The sequence below is a fragment of the Stegodyphus dumicola genome, chromosome 2 (genome assembly GCF_044657685.1).
Source record: "Stegodyphus dumicola isolate Sdum_Otavi_A_Nest chromosome 2, ASM4465768v1".
NCBI classification, from domain to species: Eukaryota; Metazoa; Arthropoda; class Arachnida; order Araneae; family Eresidae; genus Stegodyphus; species Stegodyphus dumicola.
The window spans coordinates 106,103,744-106,125,272 of NC_140769.1; the positions used below are offsets into that span (position 1 = coordinate 106,103,744).

At 31.4% G+C, this 21,529-nt stretch overlaps 2 protein-coding genes across 3 annotated transcripts in view; one reads left to right on the forward strand and one right to left on the reverse strand.

The window, feature by feature from the left end:
- Positions 1–10,620, reverse strand: part of eIF2alpha (eukaryotic translation initiation factor 2 subunit alpha) — a 50,743-nt gene extending 40,123 nt beyond the window's left edge. Inside the window, exon 1 of one of the 2 annotated variants that reach the window (XM_035371730.1) lies at positions 10,479–10,620. The gene's annotated coding sequence lies outside the window, so the exon portion shown is untranslated. Of the gene's footprint in view, positions 1–9,987; positions 10,007–10,478 lie in introns of those variants that run through there. The other variant, XM_035371731.1, reaches the window with a different exon arrangement.
- A 143-nt stretch (positions 10,621–10,763) lies between these two features.
- LOC118199867 (uncharacterized) overlaps positions 10,764–21,529 on the forward strand; it is a 36,748-nt gene continuing 25,982 nt past the window's right edge. Inside the window, exons 1-2 of the mRNA XM_035371732.2 lie at positions 10,764–10,973; positions 19,220–19,295. Coding sequence (XP_035227623.2) covers positions 10,816–10,973; positions 19,220–19,295 — 234 coding nt within the window. The 5' untranslated portion in view covers positions 10,764–10,815. The remainder of the gene's footprint in view (positions 10,974–19,219; positions 19,296–21,529) is intronic.

The following is a 21,529-nucleotide window of genomic DNA, read 5'->3' on the forward strand; positions in this document are numbered from 1 at the left end:
GTGGTAAGATTAATTTGAAGTTTCTGTACGATTTGGAAAGAAAGAAAAAAAGAGCATTACTTGACTGGTGTGTAAATGAAGGATTACTTAGTCCTGTTTGTAGGAAGGAAATGCGTATGGTCGAACGTCGGACAATAAACGGCGCTATGGAGGATATTTTTGACTCTTATTTTGTGAATTTATGTGGCGACATCAGTATACAGATTCTAGTTCAGATAATTTTAAGAAGTTTTCGGATGCTGTTAAGGAATTTTGTTTGACTGAAGACATATTAATTCGTAAATAAGGTAAGTGGATATGTAGTGCAAAGATGAATTTCCTTTTTTATGTTATTTCATTGTTTGATTTAAAATGTAGTTTATCGAGATTATATATTTTTTGTTCGCTTCTTCTTTGACTTTTTAAGTGAATACAATTCGACGTGTATATGGGCAAAGTCAAGAAAGTGCGCAATGCCTAGTTTGTGCAAATCTCTGATTTTTTAAGTGAAAATAGGTCGATGTGTGCAATGCCAAGTTTGGGCAATTCTCTGATGTTTTTTGAAGTGAAAATAGGTCGTTGTGTACACAGATAGAGTTTGTGCAATTCTTTGTCTTGTTATTTTGGCTTTGTGTAGTGGAGATTTTTGCAACAAGTCAAAGAATTGCACAAATTCGGTATCTACATACCACCAAAAATTGCCAAGGGATAACCAAAAAAATATTTTTAAACAAAATTGTACATAATTTATTAATTAGCAGTATCAAATAACATGAAATATCACAGCTTTCTGATTATCTGCACCTTCAATGAAAAGTTGCAAAAGCACAGATGAAGTAATGTACACTGTGTTGGGGGGGGGGAGGAAAGGACAGCTCTATATCTGCGGTTCTACTGGGCCGAATGACAAAATTCAACTTGCGCTTTCCATGTCTCGAAAGTGCAACTTAGGATATGAATTTGATTTATGTACAGTATTGTTCTAATATAAAGAATTTGACACAAAATCGGACTTTTTCTGAAATGACATGCCAATTTTTTTCCCCTATTTTAACTCTACGACTCAAATTATGCCATGAAGTACTGGAAGAAACTTGCTCTTATAACTGATACCAATCACTTTCGCCATGAACAACATGTTTAATTTTGTCCTAGTTTGAATGACGATCAAGATTCATTATCTATAACTTAGCAAACACAAGTGCATGACAAGTTTAAGTCCTCAAATGTACCCAAAGGGCTAAACTTACTTGATTCTTTCTTCTAGAATTTGAAATTTAGGTTCATTCCAAATAAAATTCGCCCAATTTTTAACGATTTCTTTTTAAAATGTGCATTTTTAAATATTTTTTATAATTAAATTTTTTTTTTTTGTATTATAACCTATAATATTTTTAACATTATCTTGAAGTAGATGTACCTCTAAGCATTCATTGTAAAAAGTTACAGTTTTTTATTTTTTAGAATATACGTGAATTTACATTTTGGCACGTTTTGATATGGTATATTTAATATATATATGATAATAATAAAAATGTGGTTTATGCACTTTTTTAAAATTATTTGAAAGAATGAATGATGGACTTTTTTTCTTCTCGTACATTAATGAAAAAAGGAAAGTAAGTAGGTTACTATAAATTCAGAATTCCGCCAAGTGAATTATTCTTGGAGCAAACTGAAAAAAAAAAAAAAAAAAAAAAAAAAAAAAAAAAAGCGTCAAGATAAATTTTAAAATTTCTCACCAAAAATTACAAAATTTAATATCTAGGCATAATTCTAAATCGCCACATCAAAATATGGAAAAAAATTACACGTTATTTCACGAAAAATCCGATTTTGTGTCAAAATACCTATGTTAGAATAATGCTATATATAAATCTAATATATACCCTAAGTTGCTAAGTGTAATATATACCCTAAGTTGCGAGACATGAAAAACATAATTTGAATTTTGTCTATCAGCTGAATAGAATGAGAGATACAGACAGAACTGTCCTCCCCTTTTTTTTGCGCAGTGCACATAAGAAGGAAAATTCAACAAAATATTATTCATAACTGGCGTAAATGCATTTTAATATGGGTCATAAAGCTAAAGCTGGGCAGCCCCTGCAGAGCAGACGATATTTATTAAATGCAAAAAAGAAATATACATGTGCATACAAGGTACTTGAAGAAGAGTCCAATCAAAATACATATATATATATATATATATATAAATACCAACACAGATACAGATATATATAAATATATTCCGAAGTCAATCAAAGTATACTCTCACACATATATTTATCATGATAGTTATAATTTAAATGAAGCATACTATCCTTAATATACGTTAGGTACCATAAAAAAAGATATGGCTCTACTCTTATATGCACCCTAAGATCACCAAATGTGGCGATATATGTTCTGCGCTGGTTTTTGGTGTGACTGCATGTTGTATGGCAACCCTTTTGACGTTGAATACACTTTTGTTGGAGTGTTTTAATTGCTTGTTTGTTCATGTCGTGCATATTTTGAAATGGCCTATGTTGCAATGAGAGACGTAGTTGCAAGAGGGTCTGGGAGATTATTTTTAGTGGCTGTGCATGATAGAAGTAAGGAAACGTGTATTAAAGAGTATGTGTATTACAGTGTATTAAAGAGTGGATCGAAACTTGTACAACTATTTTTTCGGATGGCTGGAAATCTTACAAGGATTTAGGAAAAGAAGGTTTTGAACATTTATTTGTGAACCATAGTGTGAATTTTCTGGATAGCATGTCTGGTTGTCATATAAATACGATAGTGATTACGTGGTGGCACGAAATTGGTATTTCTGCTGTTAGAAAAAGCATTCATTCATGGTAAGTGCATTTTAATTTATTCTCGTTCTTATTTTGTAGAATGTTCATTGTCTTTTAATATGAATTTCTGTTGTTATTGTTTTTTTAAAAATTTATTTGAGTTAGTTTATTTTGCTGATTAGTGCATAGTGCCTAGATTGTGCAATTCGTAGATGTTTTTTAAAGTTGAAACAGAACGTTGTGTACGTGGTATTCTTTTAAATTTATTGTTGTTATGTTAATTTATTTAAGCGAGGTGTGCGTAGTTCGTAGATTCTTTCACTGCCTAGATTGTGCAATTCGTAGATTTTTTTTTTAAGTTAAAACATATTGCTGTGTACATGGAGTCATGTCAAATATTTTTGGTTAGAAACTTCACGTTTTTGCTATCTAAATTTTTTGTTTCGGATTTTTAGCTTAAATTGTGCGTTTTTGGAGACATTTTAGGCTTAAGGTTCAAAATGTAGACAAAAAGTTTAGACTGTAATATGGCACCGTGGAGTTTCTCGCCAAAAATGTTTGGCGACTTGAGGGCACATATATTAGTTGGCAAAGATATTATCATGCACAGATACAGCACAGCATTCAGATATAGTGCAAAATTTGTGTATAAAAACCTGGCTCTACATAAATACAAAATTATACATTGAAATGAAATGTTATATACTCTGTCGCTGACATATTAAACTAACATATATAGTTCTAATGTGCATACTGCTATATTTTGCAGAGCAAGTAATCTGTCTTCTGGTTAATAATTGTGCCAGTTCAAGAAAGTTTATGGCCTAGCAAGACAACAACTGGTTTGGATAGTGAATGTTTTCATGAATGATAATGACCCCAAGCCTACCCTAAATACATGGCTCATGATATTATATAATACCCCAAAGTTTATCAGATTTCCTAATCAGTCACCCGACCTCAACCCCATTGAGAATTTATGGGAAACTCTAGATAAAAATATTAGACCCAGGCACATTTCTATATAAAATGAATTAATAGCTGCTCTTCAACAAGAATGGGAGTCTATATCTAGCTTAGTAACAGCAAGTTTGATTGAACCAATAAATTCATGAAACTATTCAACATTATATATGATGTATGAATACTTCTTTACACTACAAGATAACTGTTTTTGCTTTGAAAATGTCTTATTTATGCATGCATTTGTTTTCATGTAAGTTTCACATGGAAATATTAAAGTACATTTCTTCATACATATTTAACCTTTAACTGCCGTGAGCGATCTGAGAGACCGCTGAGGATTTTCTAACCGTCGTTTCCAACCTAAAAACGGACAATGATCCCTGTCCTTTCTTCTACCTTCCCAAATCCGTCCCACAAGGTCATATGTCCAGTTTCACACTTCTAGCTTTATTCCGGTTTCAGTTATCACGTTTTTTTACTTTTTAGGGTGTCTGGGAGACTGCTTACAGCAGATGCATACCAGTTTTAGTGACAATAGACGTTATTTAGCGAACGCTTGTTTTTCGTAAAAGTGATAAATATGGCTTCAAATTTCACAAGAAAATGTCCTGTATATCTCACTTAAAAAGAAATTGAGGTACAACTCTGATATATGCCCTAATTTCACCAAATGTGTTCTGCACTGGTTTTTGGCGTGATTGTGTGTTACATAGCAACCCTGTTGACGTTGAAAAATCTTTCGCTGGAGCTCATTGGTTCGCGTCTGTGTCTGAGAAGATAGGGGGTAAAGATAAAATGGTGGAAGTTGTTGAATTAAAGTTTGGCAAAAGGAAATATCATTGTGGCCATCCTGTTGAGGAGCAGTGGGTGTTTGGAGGAATGAAAAGAAGGTCTGGGAGATTATTTTTAGTGGCTGTGCATGATAGAAGTAGGGATTTGTGAACCATAGTATGAATTTTCTAGATAGTGTGTCTGGCTGTCATATAAATACGATAGTGATTACGTGGCGGCATGTTAAAGGCAGTATGAAATTGGTATTTCTGCTGTTCAAAAATGCATTAATTCACGGTAAGTGCATTTTATTTTATTCTTGTTCTTAGTTTGTAGAATGTTATGTTCATTGTTTTTTTTAGTATGAATTTATGTCGTTATTGTTTTTTTTTTTTTTTTTTTAGTTGTTTGAAATTTTTTTTAGTTATTTTAGTTTACTTTATTCATTAGTGCGTACTGTCTAGATTGTGCAATTCGTAGATGTTTTTTAAAGTTGAAACAGAACGCTGTGTACATGGTATTCTTTTAAATTTATTGTTGCTATGTTAATTTATTAAAGCAAGGTGTGAGTAGTTCGTAGATTTGTTCATTGCCTAAATTGTGCAATTCATAGATTTTTTTTTAAAAGTTTAAACAGGATGCTGTGTACATGGTATTCTTTGAAATTTATTGTTGTTATGCTAATTTATTAAAGCGAGGTGTGCATAGTTCGTAGATTCCGTTGCTGCCTATATTTTGCAATTCGTAGATGGTTTTTTTAAGTTAAAACATATCGCTGTGTACATGGATTCTTATCAAATATTTTTGGTTAGAAATTTTACGTTTTTGCTATCTAAATTTTTTATTTTTGTTTCAGATTTTTAGCTTAAATTGTGTGTTCAAAACGTAGTTTTTGCATGTGCAAAAACCGCATTTTTGAAGACATTTTAGGCTTAAAGTTTGAAATGTAGACAAAATATTTAGATAGTAATATGGCAGCATGGAGTTTCTCACCAAAAATATTTGAGAAATTTGGTGACTTGAGGGCACATATCAGAGTAGTTCCGAAATTGAATATCTTGTCAGTATTGTTGACGTACAATAGTCTGATTCTGAAGAATCATGTAGTTATTCACAGCGAAAACAAAAGTTCCTGCAGATGAATATCATAATTTTTCTAATGACTGTGCACAAAACAATTTTTATAGAAAAAAGCACTTCAAATGGAGCAAAAAAGAGTTAAGTCGGGCGATACGAACACCAAAACATAACATAATAGCAGGGCTGTGGAGTCGGGTATATTTTTGGGTAAAAGGAGTCGCTAAAAACCACGTTGATTCCGACTCCAGTTTTTATTGGACAGTTTGAATTTGAAATGAAATTAAAGTGAATTGAAAAAGAAATTAATGACAAACTGAGTTAATATTTTTATTTATGGACTATATACATAATAAATAGTTATTTTCCATTTTATCGACACATTAGTAAATAAATTTAAGGGAGTAGAATGGATATGATATTTGCCATTATTGATTAAACTGATTCATTTAGTTACTAATCTCATTGGTGAAGTGAGGTAAGCAGCAAGAACTCCCACAATTGATGCCATTCTTAGAAGCGAGCAGGAAAAGGAGCAATTCAATGGAGAAGTACATATTTGATGATATAGTGGTTGTTAGATTAAGAACTTTTCAGAAGATGTAAATAACCCTAATATTTCACTAACAGAAAGACTGTGGAATGATCTTGCAGAACTGGAAATCCTTCTTTCAACACCATATGTAACCACAAAAAAGAAACATTCTGAAGAATTCACAAGACGTAAGACTGGAAGAATGGGATGTTTGTTCTTTCTGAAATGGAGGGTTTATTGCAGAAGGAATCATTTCTTCAACGAAGAAAAGAGAAACTAGTTTGCTAGACAATAAGATCACGATGGGTTCAATATATGTAGCTCCAAAACACTGAATTTTGTTGAATGACAAACAAATTAAAAAGGCAAAGAAAGCCATGCATGAACTTTCATTAAGAATGAAATTATTTTCAGAACAATTGGAGAATTTAAATCCGGACAGTCAATCTGTAGACATTGCAATTGAGTCTCTATCATCCTCTTTGAAAGATGAATTAGATTTTGAGAAATATTTTTGGATAATATTGAAAAGGGTAAGGCAAAGTGAATAAAAATAAAGAACCAAGAGCTTTTAGATATAAAAATGAAAAAATACAAGCAAGATTGGTTGATCTTTGGATTATGATAACTTGGCGATTTTTTGGCAATCAACTCTGCTACGTACGGCAAACCTATATTTTTTTTTCGCCGCCATTTTGTCTTCACAAAGTAAAGGCATGTTTCTTTTCTTTTTATTTACTGAACACTTTTTCCAACAATCTACTAGCCGAATTACACTTATGCTAGAAATTTTATGTAACAAAACTGCTTAATCATGACAAATATTAACTGCAAAATTGGGGAAAAGTGCACAATAGCAAACTCCTTGCATGTTTTTCAGATTAGCACATACACATAAACCATTTACACGTCCACTTATTTTTACTTAAAAAAACATCCCAGAATTGCACAAAAATGGCATTGCACACACTCTTAACTTTATCCATCTACACTGCTATTTTCTCATAAATTACAAAAATTTGCACAAAAATGCAAAAAAATTCTGTGAATCTTTAAACTCGGTAAAAAGCACATATATGAAATTACCTGATAGCGAAAAAGTATATACCCTTTCCAAGGATGAACATTTCCACGTATAAAATAAATAAAATATCCAAAAACTTTTACCTCTAAATTATCTATTATATTATAAACGTCACCAACGAATTCATACTGCAAACATTACAAATGGTTACAAATACTTAGTGTCAAATATTTAAATTATTTCCATGCACGTTTACTTCAACTGAAATGTATACCAAATTCCTACAAACATAAAATTCACAAAATAACTATCATTTAATTAAAATATCACTAAACCATGTACACGTCGACTTATTTTTACTTAAAAAAACATCCCAGAATTGCATAAAAATGGCATTGCGCACACTCTTCACTATATCCATGTACACTGCTTTTTTCTCATAAATTAGAAAAATTTCACGAAAATGCATGAAAATTTTGTGAATCTTTAAATCCGGTAAAAAGAACATATATGAAATTACCTGATCGCGAAAAAGTATATATCCTTTCCAAATATGAACATTTCCACGTATAAAATAAATAAAATATCCAAAAACTTTTACCTCTAAATTATCTATTATATTATAAACGTCACCAACGAATTCATACCGCAAACATTACAAATACTTAGTGTCGAATATTAAAATTATTTCCATGCACGTTTACTTCAACTAAAACGTATACCAAATTCCTACAAACATATAATTCACAAAATAACTATCATTTAATTCAAATATAATTAAATTCAAAAACACTACTTAAAATATAAATAAGCACATACATTAAATTAATAAAAATTGGCTTACTATCCTAATTACTTTAAACTAAATCATTGCTAATAACAATTTTCTAATAATACCATATTACTTTATTTACTCCTTACATTTAGAACAATGCATAAAAATAATGTCCTCAAATAATTAAAAATACTAACTTACCTAATCTTCTTCAGAATTTTGATTACGTGTCCGATAAACTTTTCTTATTTATCCGCTAAATAAAAAGCAAGCGTATGTGCGCCTGTTTCAGGATCTTTAAAATCATACTTATAGTTCACAGCAAGGTACCAGGTAAAATAAATAACTTAATAAAACATCTTTACTTCTATCTCGCACAACCTTAAAGAAACACTTATTACTACCCCTTTCAATCCCACTAAATACCCATTTCGAATTCACTTTAGTTAGGGCCATGGGATCCAAAAATTAAACAACACTGTTTCACACAACACAGAATAAAGCTAAATACAAAATTTCCAGATTTTCCCCCTTTTCCGATTAAATTCGTCCATTAATGTCACATAACATATCTCATGATCTCTCATTTCCCTCACACAAAATAATGCGTAATCGGAACTGAGTACTTCTCACATTATTACCTAGGTAGTAACCTTTATCGCCTCCAAAATGTCGCCAAACTACCAGTTACCATATTCCAAAGATCAGCCGCAAGATTTCTACACAGCCTTAATATGAAGAAATAGAGAAATATGATTGCGCTTGCAAGATACCTCTTTTAAAAGTTGTAAAAATCTATCCTGAAAAGTTAAAAGAAGTAACCCAAAACAGTAATAGTTCTTCCTCGTACTCAAGTTAGTGTGGAAAGACTCTTATCAGCTCTGAAGTTTATCAAATCGGATCTATGGTCCTCTAAAAAAGAAGATCTTGCCAAAGTTTTACTGTTTCTTAGAAATTACTAATGCCAGTTTTTCCATTTCATAAGAAAAGGTAATTAATATAAAAAAATTGCTACGCATCAATTTTTATCTGTAGCATCTACTACTTCTTTTATATTAATAAATAAGCTGTACCCATGTTTATATGTTTACATATATATGAAGGAGTCATTAAAATTCCAGGAGTCGGTCATTTTCCGTATCGGCTCCACAGCCCTGCATAATAGTTCAGCTCCCTGGTATGAAACACCCTGCAAAAATAGGGTCTAAAGCATAGGCTGAAAAATACGCTGAAGATACTTCGAATTTATGTTCATATATATTGTTCCAGTCATATCCTGATGCTATAAAACTGAAAAGAAATTTGTTTTATCCTTTTATTAGCTAATCAATTTATTAAACCGCATCTGAAAGCTGCGATAACTTACGCTTTTTTTGCCAAGGGAACTGAAGATAACAATTAGAAGAGTCCTTGAACAGAAGGAAATTAAGAGAATGGATTTATCAAATCAAGAAGAAAAATTAGAAGAAAGAAAAACAGTCTGTGCCCACCTTGCAAGGAGAGAAAAACAGCATACAAATGCTTGGAATGCAAGGAACCAGTGTGTCTTCCTTGCTCTCAAAAAATATATTCTGACAGTATATCATCTTATGATTCATCCTTATAAACAAAGCTATACTAATCTATTATTTATTAATAATTAAAGTCACTGTAGTAGAATTATGGTTTAATTGACAGTAATACTTAATAAAGTCACATATTTTCATGTATGTTTAATAAAATCTTTGTTCCTTAAAAAGAAGAAAATAGTCATATTTTTATATGAATTTAACTGTGTAAAATCAAATGATTTAAATGAATTAGAATCCCATAAATATGCATAAAGTATCTATAACATTCCTTAAAAAGGCATAAAAGTATGTATTTTTACGCGTTTCTTTAAATCGGTCTGTGAGACCGTTCAGAGTAATTATGCCGAAAAAATTGTCACAGCAGTTAAAGGTTAATTACTTATCGTGAAATTTATAGTTCTTATCAACGACGGATTTTTAGATCTTAACATTTAATGTACGAATAACTTTCTACACTCACTATATTTATGCTTGAGAACAGACGGACGTGGAAGTTAACTTACTTTACTGCCCGGCAATAACTTATTCAAAATATTTTACTTCTTTAAAAACCGTTTTCTTAATTTAGTAGTTTAAATCTCTTTAAAACTTCGATTTTAACACTTTTCCCATCATGTAAGAAAATGGAAGACTATCTGCTTTTAATCAATTAAAAAAAAAAAGAAAAATCCGCTGATTAAAATTACTAACACCATGCGGACGATATTTCAGATATTTAAAACTGACATATGGAAGCTTCACGTTTTGAATTTATACATGAAACAAGTACCGGTGAGAGAGATTCAATACATTACTTCAAAAAATCAATTTTCATAGCAATAAAATTACTATGTTAGTCAACTTTAATTTTATAACAGTCTTGAAATTGAGATCTATTTAAATGTCACCGCAACCATTAACACTTTATAAACGTGCATATATACTGATTAAATCACGAATATAACATTATGAAAGACAAGCATCCCTTTTACGATTAGTAAATTTAAATGCTTACCGTTTTAATAATGAATTCGATACTTTTAAGTAGATGTTTGCGTTCCCACGTTTCAAACAGTTTACGCTAAAGTGACAGTTAAAAATACTATGGTTTCTCATCTTAAGAACATTGCATTTCAAAATGCAGAATATTAGATATTTATAAAACTGAAATTATAAATTTCTGAATAATAAAATGACGTTTCCTATTTAGCCTGAAGTTTGTTTAATTTAAATACATTAATATTTTTTTTACTATTACAGCCGGCTATATTTAAATCATAACCGCAGATGGCAAACGAAATGAATTGGCGGGAAATTCTAGATCTACTTGCGTACAGAAAAAGGACGAAAATATGGACGGAGATGTAGACGGTTTAGATGAACTATTCGAAGAAAATGAGAATGCTAACGAAGAGCAAAATGCAGAAAATAAAGATAGAAATGAACCTCAAGTCGTTCCTGCCCCAAAACGAATTGTGAAGCACCCTCGACTGAAATTTAACGCGGAAAGGTGATTATGCATTTTGAATGATTTTATGCACAAATGGTTCACGCAAAATCGCAGTTAATTAAGACCTGCGTTCGTTAAAATCACGCAGTACACGCGAGTTAAATTTAGATATGAAAAAAGAAATGAATTAAAGTTTTTGCATTTTTAATGAAACAGTTTAAAATTTATGTACTTTTCTGTTATGCACCTGCCACGCATTTTGGCGTGTGTGTGCATAGCGGAATAGGAACGTTGTGTGTACACTGTCTGTCATCTTTTTAAAACTTGCATGTTTTGAAAAGTTATTAAAAATGTTTTTAGTAAAAAAAAATTTTATTCAAAAACTGAAAATGAACTGGCATAAGTATTCAGACACTTATAAACAAACAACAGTTTTTTTTTTTTGGGGGGGGGGGTTATGGATTAACTGATTTTCTTCATGTAAGAATCTCCAGTTTGTTCTTTCCTCTGCAAGAATTGTTTCTAATAAAGCTTTTGGAAAAATATCATATTTCCTTTACTGCTGGTGCTAGATCTTTTGCTACCCAGTTCAAACTTTGCAACTTTTTAATTTTGTCACCTGGTTTCTTCCTGTATTCTAAAAGTTTTGCTGCATGGTGCAGTTGCACTGGTTATGCTGACTCTGGGTACCTTATTCCTTTCTCCAACTAACTCACTACATTTCAATAGGATTTAAATCCAGGGAATATGGAGGGTTTTTGATAACTTCAGGACAGTTGTATAGTAACAATAAGTGAACCTTTACGGCATTCTGTTTAAGATGGCTATCCTGTTAGAATTTAACTGTATTTTGTATTTCAGGTTTTCATTAAGGATATTTATACTGATTTGTTGAAACCAAACTTTCCATTCCAGAGGCAGTGAATTATGGACAAACTGTTATGTCTTTATCTCCCCTTATCTTAGTAAATTTTTCATATTCAATTTCTCATTTGGCTTTTGCTGTACAGTAATTCATCCATCAATCTAAATTATATAAAATTTTGACTCTTTCTGCAAACATAACATGTTCTAATATGATAAAATTTTGCTTACTGTGCAAACTCCATATGAAACTTGATTTCTTGTCGACAAAGAATATCTTTCTTTGCTGATCACCCATTGTATCTAGGGCTGGCACGAGTCCTTTTTTGCTGCCCAGTGCAAACACCACAAAATCCAAAATTCTGCTGCTCAACTCTTCTAAATTCTAACAATTTTGCTGTACAGTGTGGAAACACTAATTGTGCTTGCTATGGCACTGGCCCTGATTGTATCCATGTGTCCTAATGACTCTTCTGGCAGTTTCAGGTTTTACTTTTATTCCAAATCAGTCTTCTAAATCTGCTGCGAATTTTACAGCACTAATTTTTGGGTCTTGTTTGATTTTTCATAGCTTAAATCTCCGATTCTTTGGTGTTAGTTTGGAATGTGATGTAGACTTAAGTGCATTTTCAACAATTCCTTGCAGTTTCCATTATTTTAAAACATAAAAAATAATTGAATACTTTACACCAAGGATTTTTTGGATAATTTGAATACGTTTATTATCTTTAAATGATAAATTATGATATTTCTAGTAAAACTTATCTTTAGTTTATTGCATCTTGCTGTATTTAGATTAAATGTTAATGTATTTTGATAAAAAAGTACAGTCAAAAGTCGTTAATCCAGACTCGTCGGGACTTCGGCGATTCCGGATTGTCGATTTTTCCGGATTATGGATAATCAGTTTAAATCTGGTAAGATGGCATGCAGAAATTACAAAATTAAAAATATGAAACTGTAATTTATGAAATAAAGAACAATTATGATCTAAAGTGTATCAAAATTTACAAAAAGAAAAAGCTTAATATTTATTTGTTTACTTTATTAAACATTTCTTTCAATGTAAGTTGTTTAAGTTGCTTCATTTCATGTGACAATACTTTCGGCTGGTCTTTACAATATGGTAACTGGTAGTTTGGCGACATTTTGGAGGCGATAAAGGTTACTACCTGTGACTTTGGTAATAATGTGAGCAGTACTCAGTTCCGATTACGCATTATTTTGTGTGAGGGAAATGAGAGCTCATGGGATATGTCATGTGATATTAATGGACGAATTACGGTTCTTTAATCGGAAAAGGGGAGAAATCGGGAAAAAATCTGGAAATTTTGTATTTGGCTTTATTCTGTGTTGTGTGAAACAGTGTTTGTTAATTTTTGGATCCCATGGCCCTAACTAAAGTGAATTCGAAATGGGTATTTAGTGGGATTGAAAGGGGTAGTAATAAGTGTTTCTTTAAGGTTGTGCGAGATAGAAGTAAAGATGTTTTATTAAGTTATTTATTTTACCTGGTACCTTGCTGTGAACTATAAGTATGATTTTAAAGATCCTGAAACAGGCGCACATACGCTTGCTTTTTATTTAGCGGATAAATAAGAAAAGTTTATCAGACACGTAATCAAAATTCTGAAGAAGATTAGGTAAGTTAGTATTTTTAATTATTTGAGGACATTATTTTTATGCATTGTTCTAAATGTAAGGAGTAAATAAAGTAATATGGTATTATTAGAAAATTGTTATTAGCAATGATTTAGTTTAAAGTAATTAGGATAGTAAGCCAATTTTTATTAATTTAATGTATGTGCTTATTTATATTTTAAGTAGTGTTTTTGAATTTAATTATATTTGAATTAAATGATAGTTATTTTGTGAATTATATGTTTGTAGGAATTTGGTATACGTTTTAGTTGAAGTAAACGTGCATGGAAATAATTTTAATATTCGACACTAAGTATTTGTAATGTTTGCGGTATGAATTCGTTGGTGACGTTTATAATATAATAGATAATTTAGAGGTAAAAGTTTTTGGATATTTTATTTATTTTATACGTGGAAATGTTCATATTTGGAAAGGGTATATACTTTTTCGTTATTAGGTAATTTCATATATGTTCTTTTTAATGGGTTTAAAGATTCAGAAAATTGTCATGCATTTCCGTGAAATTTTTCTAATTTATGAGAAAAAAGGAGTGTACATGGATATGGTGAAGAGTGTGCGCAGTGCCATTTTTGTGCAATTTCGGGATATTTTTTTGAAGTAAAAATAAGTCGACGTGTACATGGTTTAGTGATATTTTAATTAAATGATAGTTATTTTGTGAATTTTATGTTTGTAGGAATTTGGTATACGTTTAAGTTGAAATAAACGTGCATGGAAATAATTTAAATATTTGATACTAAGTATTTGTAATGCTTGCGGTATGAACTCGGTGACGTGTATAATGTAATAGATGATTTAGAGGTAAAAGTTTTTGGATATTTTTTTTATTTTATATGTGGAAATGTTCATATTTGGAAAGGGTATATACTTTTTCGCGATCAGGTAATTTCATATATGTTCTTTTTATCGGGTTTAAAGATTCAGAAAATTGTCATGAATTTTCGTGAAATTTTTCTAATTTATGAGAAAAAAAGCAGTGTACATGGATATAGTGAAAAGTGTGCGCAATGCCATTTTTGTGTAATTCTGGGATGTTTTCTTAAGTAAAAATAAGTCGACTTGTACATGGTTTATGTGTATGTGTTATTTTGAAAACGCGTAAGGAGTATGGTATTGTGCACTTTTTCCCAATTTTACAGTGAATATTTGTCATGATTAAGCAGTTTTGTTAGATAAAATTTCTAGCATAAGTGTAATTCGGCTAGTAGATTGTTGGAAGAAGTGTTCAGTAGATAAAAAGAAAAGAAACATGTCTTTACTTCGTGAAGACAAAATGGCGGCGGGGAAAAAAAATAGAGGGTTGGGTAAAATCCTAGTATACGGTGCAGCCTTGGCGCGATTTTGAAAATTATCGCCAACACCAAAAATGATCCAAAGAATGTCTATATAATGTGTGTAAATACATGGTAAAAGTTTACAATTGGGTGCCCCTTGTTTTTTGGAGATTCTTTTTTGACGGCAAGATCGGCGTCAGGAAGACACAATTTCAAGATGGCCGCTACACAAAACCAAAATAAAAAGTCAAAGAATTGCATAAACTGTGTGTCCATGTACACATCGATCTGTTTTCACTTAAAAAAACATCCCAGAATTGCACAAACTAGGCATTGCGCACTGTTTAAATTTGTCCATGTACACATCAATCTATTTTTATTTTAAAAAAATCAGGATGCTAAAGCAAAGTTACACTATCATGGTAACCAGAAATACGATTTCATCGCCAAAATTTTACAAAAAATTGTAGCTAATCAAAGGGGCACCCAATTCTACACTAGAGCCAAATACATAATATATACTATATATAACTATATATATTCTTTGAATGACCCGTTTACTACTCATCGTTTATGTCCCGTTTTTACTGCTCATCATAAAGTCGCTAAAAGCAGCCAAATCCCGTGTGCACCGGATACTAGGATTAAACAGAGGGTTGCTGTAGGAGAGTTGGTCGCCAAATTTTCGCCAAAAAATCGCCAAGTTACCATAATCTAAAGATCAACCATACTTTCTCTTATATTCTATTAAACAGACATAATTTCTTGTTTAGTTACAAAGTTCCGCTGTTCAAGTCTTATAATTGCTGTGTCGAGAATACCGACTAATTTGTCAATCGAAATGTTTTCGTTTTCAATAACCTCTCTGTCACTTTCTTCACTATCGGAAGCGAATTATAATGACGAGGAACTTGATTTAAATCATATCAAAGACGAAGTACATTGAGATGAAATACTACATTTAGTAAGGAAGCCAAATAATAAGCCAAATAAAAGAAAAACATCTGAAGATAAGGATAAGGATAGTGCTGGCAGATCAACTTCCAATTCATTGTGCACCGCGGCGTTTCTCCCCCCCCCTGCCGCAGAGCAGCGTGAAATTGATAAACAGATTTCGGATTTCAAAACATACTTTTGTTTTGTAGATCCTTTACATATTAGTAAATATATATTAAAAATTCTATTTGACATAATCGAAAGTTCAAGCTTACTTTTATAAAATTGCTCTAACAGTCTGCAAAAAATAATAAGCCGGATCCAATTCGAAGATTAAGGAACAACGCAATCTGCAACATTAACTGAATTAGATAATTTTAGCTTAGCTTATACCGCCGGTTATACATTAAACGCGCATGCGTAAACGTATTATGCGCTTGCGCACATGCATATTCCACCGTAAAGGTCTTACGTGCATGCTTAAACGCCTATGCGCAACGCATGCGCAGAAAGTTTGTAGCTTTGAGGTCCGGATTATGGGTGTCCCAATTAACGACTTTTGACTGTAATAGTTTCTATATGCAGCTGATAACTTTCATGGTGTGTTTTCATTTAATGTAAAAAGAAGCATCTCTTGTCAAAACATCTCAATGAACGATTCAAGCATCCAAAATATTATGCGTGTTACTGATTGAATAAATTATTTTATTATAAGGAATGTTTTGAAAATATTTGATTTGCAACAAGTAAGTCTTAAAAGAGAAAAAAAATATTATATTAAAAATATCTGTGTTTCAATATTTAGTACATGATCTGTGCAAATAAGTTTCAAAAATGGAAGTGACTCAAAACAAATGTGTGCCACTGTAAGCTGCAAATCCATGTTTTTAAAAGTGAAAATTTTTGACAAATATTATAATGAAAAATAACAAATATTATTATGAAATATAGTACAAAGTTCGAGATTGGGACATCGGAGAATCCGGATTTGGGATTTTTTGGGGTATCAGATTAGGTAAAAATCTAGTAAAATGACATGCAGAAATAATAAAATTAAAAATATGAAATAGTGAAGCATTTATGACATTAAGGGAAATAAATTTAGAAAAAAAAAAAGCTGAGTAATTATTTGTTTGCTATATTGAAAGCTTAAATTATTAAAAGTTTAGTATATAGTTTTTCAATGTAAACTGTTTCAGTTGCTTCATTTTGGAGCTAACACATACCACCAGTGCAGTCTCTGTGCATCTGGAATATTGCTGCCAAGCGCCCCCCTAAATTCTAAAAGGTTTGCATCTCAGTGCTTTTCTTAAATTCTAACAATTTTGTCATTCCTTAATTTTGTTGCTAGGGCTTCTCTAAATTCTAAAAATTTTGTCTTATTTATTAATTTCTACCACCCAGCATGGGCACACCACCTCTGGCACTATTCCTGGGCTTAACTGAATAACAAATCAATAATTCTCAATTCAAACAGCCCTAAATGTCATTTTTGGCTGATGAGCATCATTATAAAATCTTTTTTTTTTTTTTTTTTTTTTTGTATAAGGAGATAAGTTTCTGTTAACATTCTCATCAATATGTCTAATACTTCATAGTAGAGTTAGCTGAAGTCTAACTATTGCCAAGCTTAATATCAACATAAAAGATTACAGTGTTCTTTGGTATTCAGTTACTAAGGTTAAAAATTAAAATAATAATAATAAATTCTTCAGACATAGCTGCATGAGTCATTTCTGAAGCTGTAGTGTGTTGATAGTCATTTGGTGACGAAAGCGAAAAATAATAAATAATAATTTGCCAAGTTTTCATCAGTGCCAGAGTGAAATTAAGATTGGGACGCTTTACATGTTTTGTTATGAAAAAATATCAAATGCACAAGCGTAAGGCACAAGTGTAAGTCTAAATAAAATTTTTAAAAAAGTGGTTGCGCAAAAATTGCTGCTTCACAAAGCCAAAATAACAAGACAAACAATTGCACAAACTCAGTATCCATGTACACATCGACTTATTTTCACTTAAAAAAAAAAAAAAAAAAAAAAAAAAAAAAAAAAAAAAAAACCCAAATTACACAAAAATGGCATTGCGCACTCCTTTGACTTTATCCATGTACACGTCGACCTATTTTCACTTAAAAAAATATCCCCGAATTGCAAAAAAATGGCATTGCGCACTCTTTTAACTTTATCCATGTACACGTCGACATATTTTCACTTAAAAAAAAAATCCCGGAATTGCACAAACTGGCATTGCGCACTCCCTTTACTTTGTCCATGTACATGTACTGAACTTGAATAAGCAGTACTTGGTATAGCAGTAGTATATTTGAAATTTTTCTTGAAGACTATCTTGACCAATATGTGCGATAAGTTAGGTTCTGTGGTACTTATGTATTATCGCAACCAGGTTGGCGCGATTTGTAAGTTTGAGTAAAAAAGTATGAATAGAAAGAAAATGTAGATTTATTAATTACAGATAATTTTTAATACAGTTTTTTATATTATTTTGTTTTAAAATATAAAATAGAAATTAAACCCTTCCGATTTCGAGTTTGAATAAGTTGCAGAATTATTTTTTCGGCGGAAATCTTTTGGCTATTGCTTTTAGCACTGATTGAAAACTGTCTTCGCCATTAACAGCTTTAGCTTGGCGCCATATAAATTCGATAAGGTATGAGTCAAGATGATGACGGGCTGTTCCTCTCTGTTTTTTGTTGTGCCATTTGGCTGAGCCCCACATGTACTCTACATGTTGTGTGTGAACACCTGTGTTGGGATCCACAAAGTTATATTTGTGATTAACAGTTCCATGCAGAAATCCAGCATTTTCGAACTCACTTGTATTGTATCCTTTCCAGCAATCCGAATAAATGATGCTTCCTTCCTTGATATTTTCGCAAATTTTTTCCATGAGGGTAACGGCGCTTTTGTTAGGTACAGTAACCAAAAAAGTCTCTTTCTTTTCTCGGCAAATTCCGCCGAAAACCCATTGCTGTGGTAGTACACGCCCAGTGTTATTTTTCTTTTTACAAATAAATTCTTTTTACAAAACTACGTATAACACGTAGGGTTGCCGTAAGTAGGGTCACCAAATTTGGCGATTTATGCGAATTTTGGCCTGGTTGCGTTAATACGTAAGTACTGGTTCTGTTAAGTGTTCAATTTGGATGCAAAGAATGAGACCGAAATAATTTTTTGATAACTGATTTGCTCACTACTAATTTTATATATGATTTGGAAATATTTTATTTGCAATTTATATTTTTGTATTTCTTTTATTTACTTTTCATACTTTATTTGTATGTATAAAAGATTTATTTTGCATTTTTAGTTTTAGTGTAAAAGGCATTTATTACAAATTTTTTTTTATAATTCGTAGATTGACAATACTATTTTATATACTATCAATTGACAATGCTATTTTTTATGTATTATTATTATTAAATGCATGCTTTTGTATGAATTTTCCTTTTATCTTCTGTCCTTTAGTAATTTTAAATGCATGAAAGTTTTTCTAAATTTTAATTTAAAATTATGTATTGAATGTGTAATTATAAAACTGTATTTCAGATTGTGTGGCGAACGAGGTATACCTGTTGTAGTGAAACATTTCAAAGATGTAAAATTTAAAGGACCTGGACATGAAGTAGGATTTATTTAAATGTTTATATCTTTAAAGAATGCTATTCCATAATATAAACTTGATAGAAACATGACTTTAAATTAATAAATTTAATTAATAATTGTTAATAATTTTTTCCCTTGGAACTATGCACTTGTTCCGAATCTTGAATAATTAAGCCTAAATTATTGAATAATTAAGCTTTGGTTCTTAATACACTGGTAATCAAAACTAAGAGAATTTTTGTATTTGGTCAATTTTTTCCAGAAATAGTGGAAAGATTTAAATAAAATTGAGTATCGACAAAGGTTGCTGTAATAAAATGAAAATATACTATATATTGCAGTACATACCTATAATTCTGTGTGTAGCTCATTGCCAAGGAAGATCTAAAACAAATTGCATGAACCATCAAATGAGAAGGCTAACAGAGAATGTGCATATGCAGTTCTCATAATATAATTTCATGCTGGGAAATGAAACAGTTTTAAGTCTGCTCCTGCAACAATACTGTTTTCAGATTCTGATGGGTTCTAGGAGAGGGAGGGGAGACTAATTGTAGTTGCCTTTCTAAATGTGTTAAATGGATTTCTACAAATACAGTTAATAATAAAATTCCCACATACATACAGTAAAATTTATTATATACTGCTACTATAGTTTACATAATTTAATTACAGTGGAAAGTATGACTCATGCCTCAGTTGCTTGCGAATGTCATGGCTTCTTTATGAAGGATATGAACCACCTATTGTATTTATTTATGTTAGTCTCCTTTTTAGATCTTCCTATACCAATGAGCCTTATGCAGAATTGTTCATGTTGACTAATGTTATATATATATATTTTCTATTAGAACAACTTGTGCTCCTACAAAGTTTTATTAAAAATCTGTCTGTCATTTTTAGAAATAATCAACCAAATTTGCAAATTCTCTTAGTTTTGAACGTCAGTATATGTCTATTAATTTCAAGAATGACAAATTGTATATTTGAGAGGCAGTGATTTTTTACAGACTTCTCTTAGTCTGTAATCTTTTTGCTCCTAGCACAGGGAGAAAAAAAAAATTACGGTAAAAAAATATTTACAGGTGCCTTTTGGCGATTTTTGGCAGTATGTGGATACCGAGTTTGTGCAATTCTTTGAAATGCTATTTTGGAATTGTTATTTGTTTTGTAGCAGCGATTTTTGCGCCAAAAATCACCGCTACACAAAGACAAAATAACAAACAAGTCAAAAAATTGAACAAACTCGGTATCCATGTACACATTGACCTATTTTCACTTAAAAAAAATCAGAGAATTGCACAAACTTGGCATTGCACTTTTCCTTGACTTTATCCATGTACCCATTGATCTATTTTCACTAAAAAAAATCAGAGAATTGCACAAATTTGGCATTGTGCACTCTCTCGAGTTTGTCCTTTTACACGTCAATCTATTTCCACTTAAAAAATCAAAGGAGCATCCAATTCTACAGTAGAGCCAAACAAAAATACATAATCTCAATAAACTACATTTTACATAAATAATAAAATAACATAAAGGACATTCATTTTATACATCTAAGCACTACATAAAGCAAATATCCACTTACCTTATTTAGAAATTTCTGTGTCGCACAAAATTCCTTAACAGCATCCAAAAACTTCCTAATATTATTTGAACTAGAATCGATATATTGGCGTCGCCACATAAATTCACAAAAATAAGAGTTAAAAATACCCTTCATAGTGCCGGACTGTCGGTGGCATTTCTTGCATGAACCTTTCTTGCAACAAAGCCATCTGAATGATGTTTATGTTCGACCATATGCATTGCCTTCTTACAAACAGGACGCTTATAATGGCTACTAAGTAAACCTTCATTTATACACCAGTCAATTAAAGCTCTTTTCCCCTTTTGCTCCAAATCGTACAGAAACTTCAAATTACACCTTGACCTATTTTTTCAGTTCCACATTCAGCCATTCTACCGTCTAAACCACAAAACAAGCAATGTACTTTCTAACCAACACACACCACAAGCCCTTACAAATCTTTTCCCATCATTAAAATTATGCCGCAATCACGCAACCGATTATGTCATAATAGGGTTTCCATAACATTCAGTTACTCAGGTTTACCATAAATGAAGCAATTTGGCGATAAATGAAACAGCTACTTTGCAATAATACAAGGGGCACCCTTCAATCTACGTTTTTCTTTGTAGGCCTGTGATATTAAAGTACAGAATGACTGTGAGCCCAGTCCTGCGTAA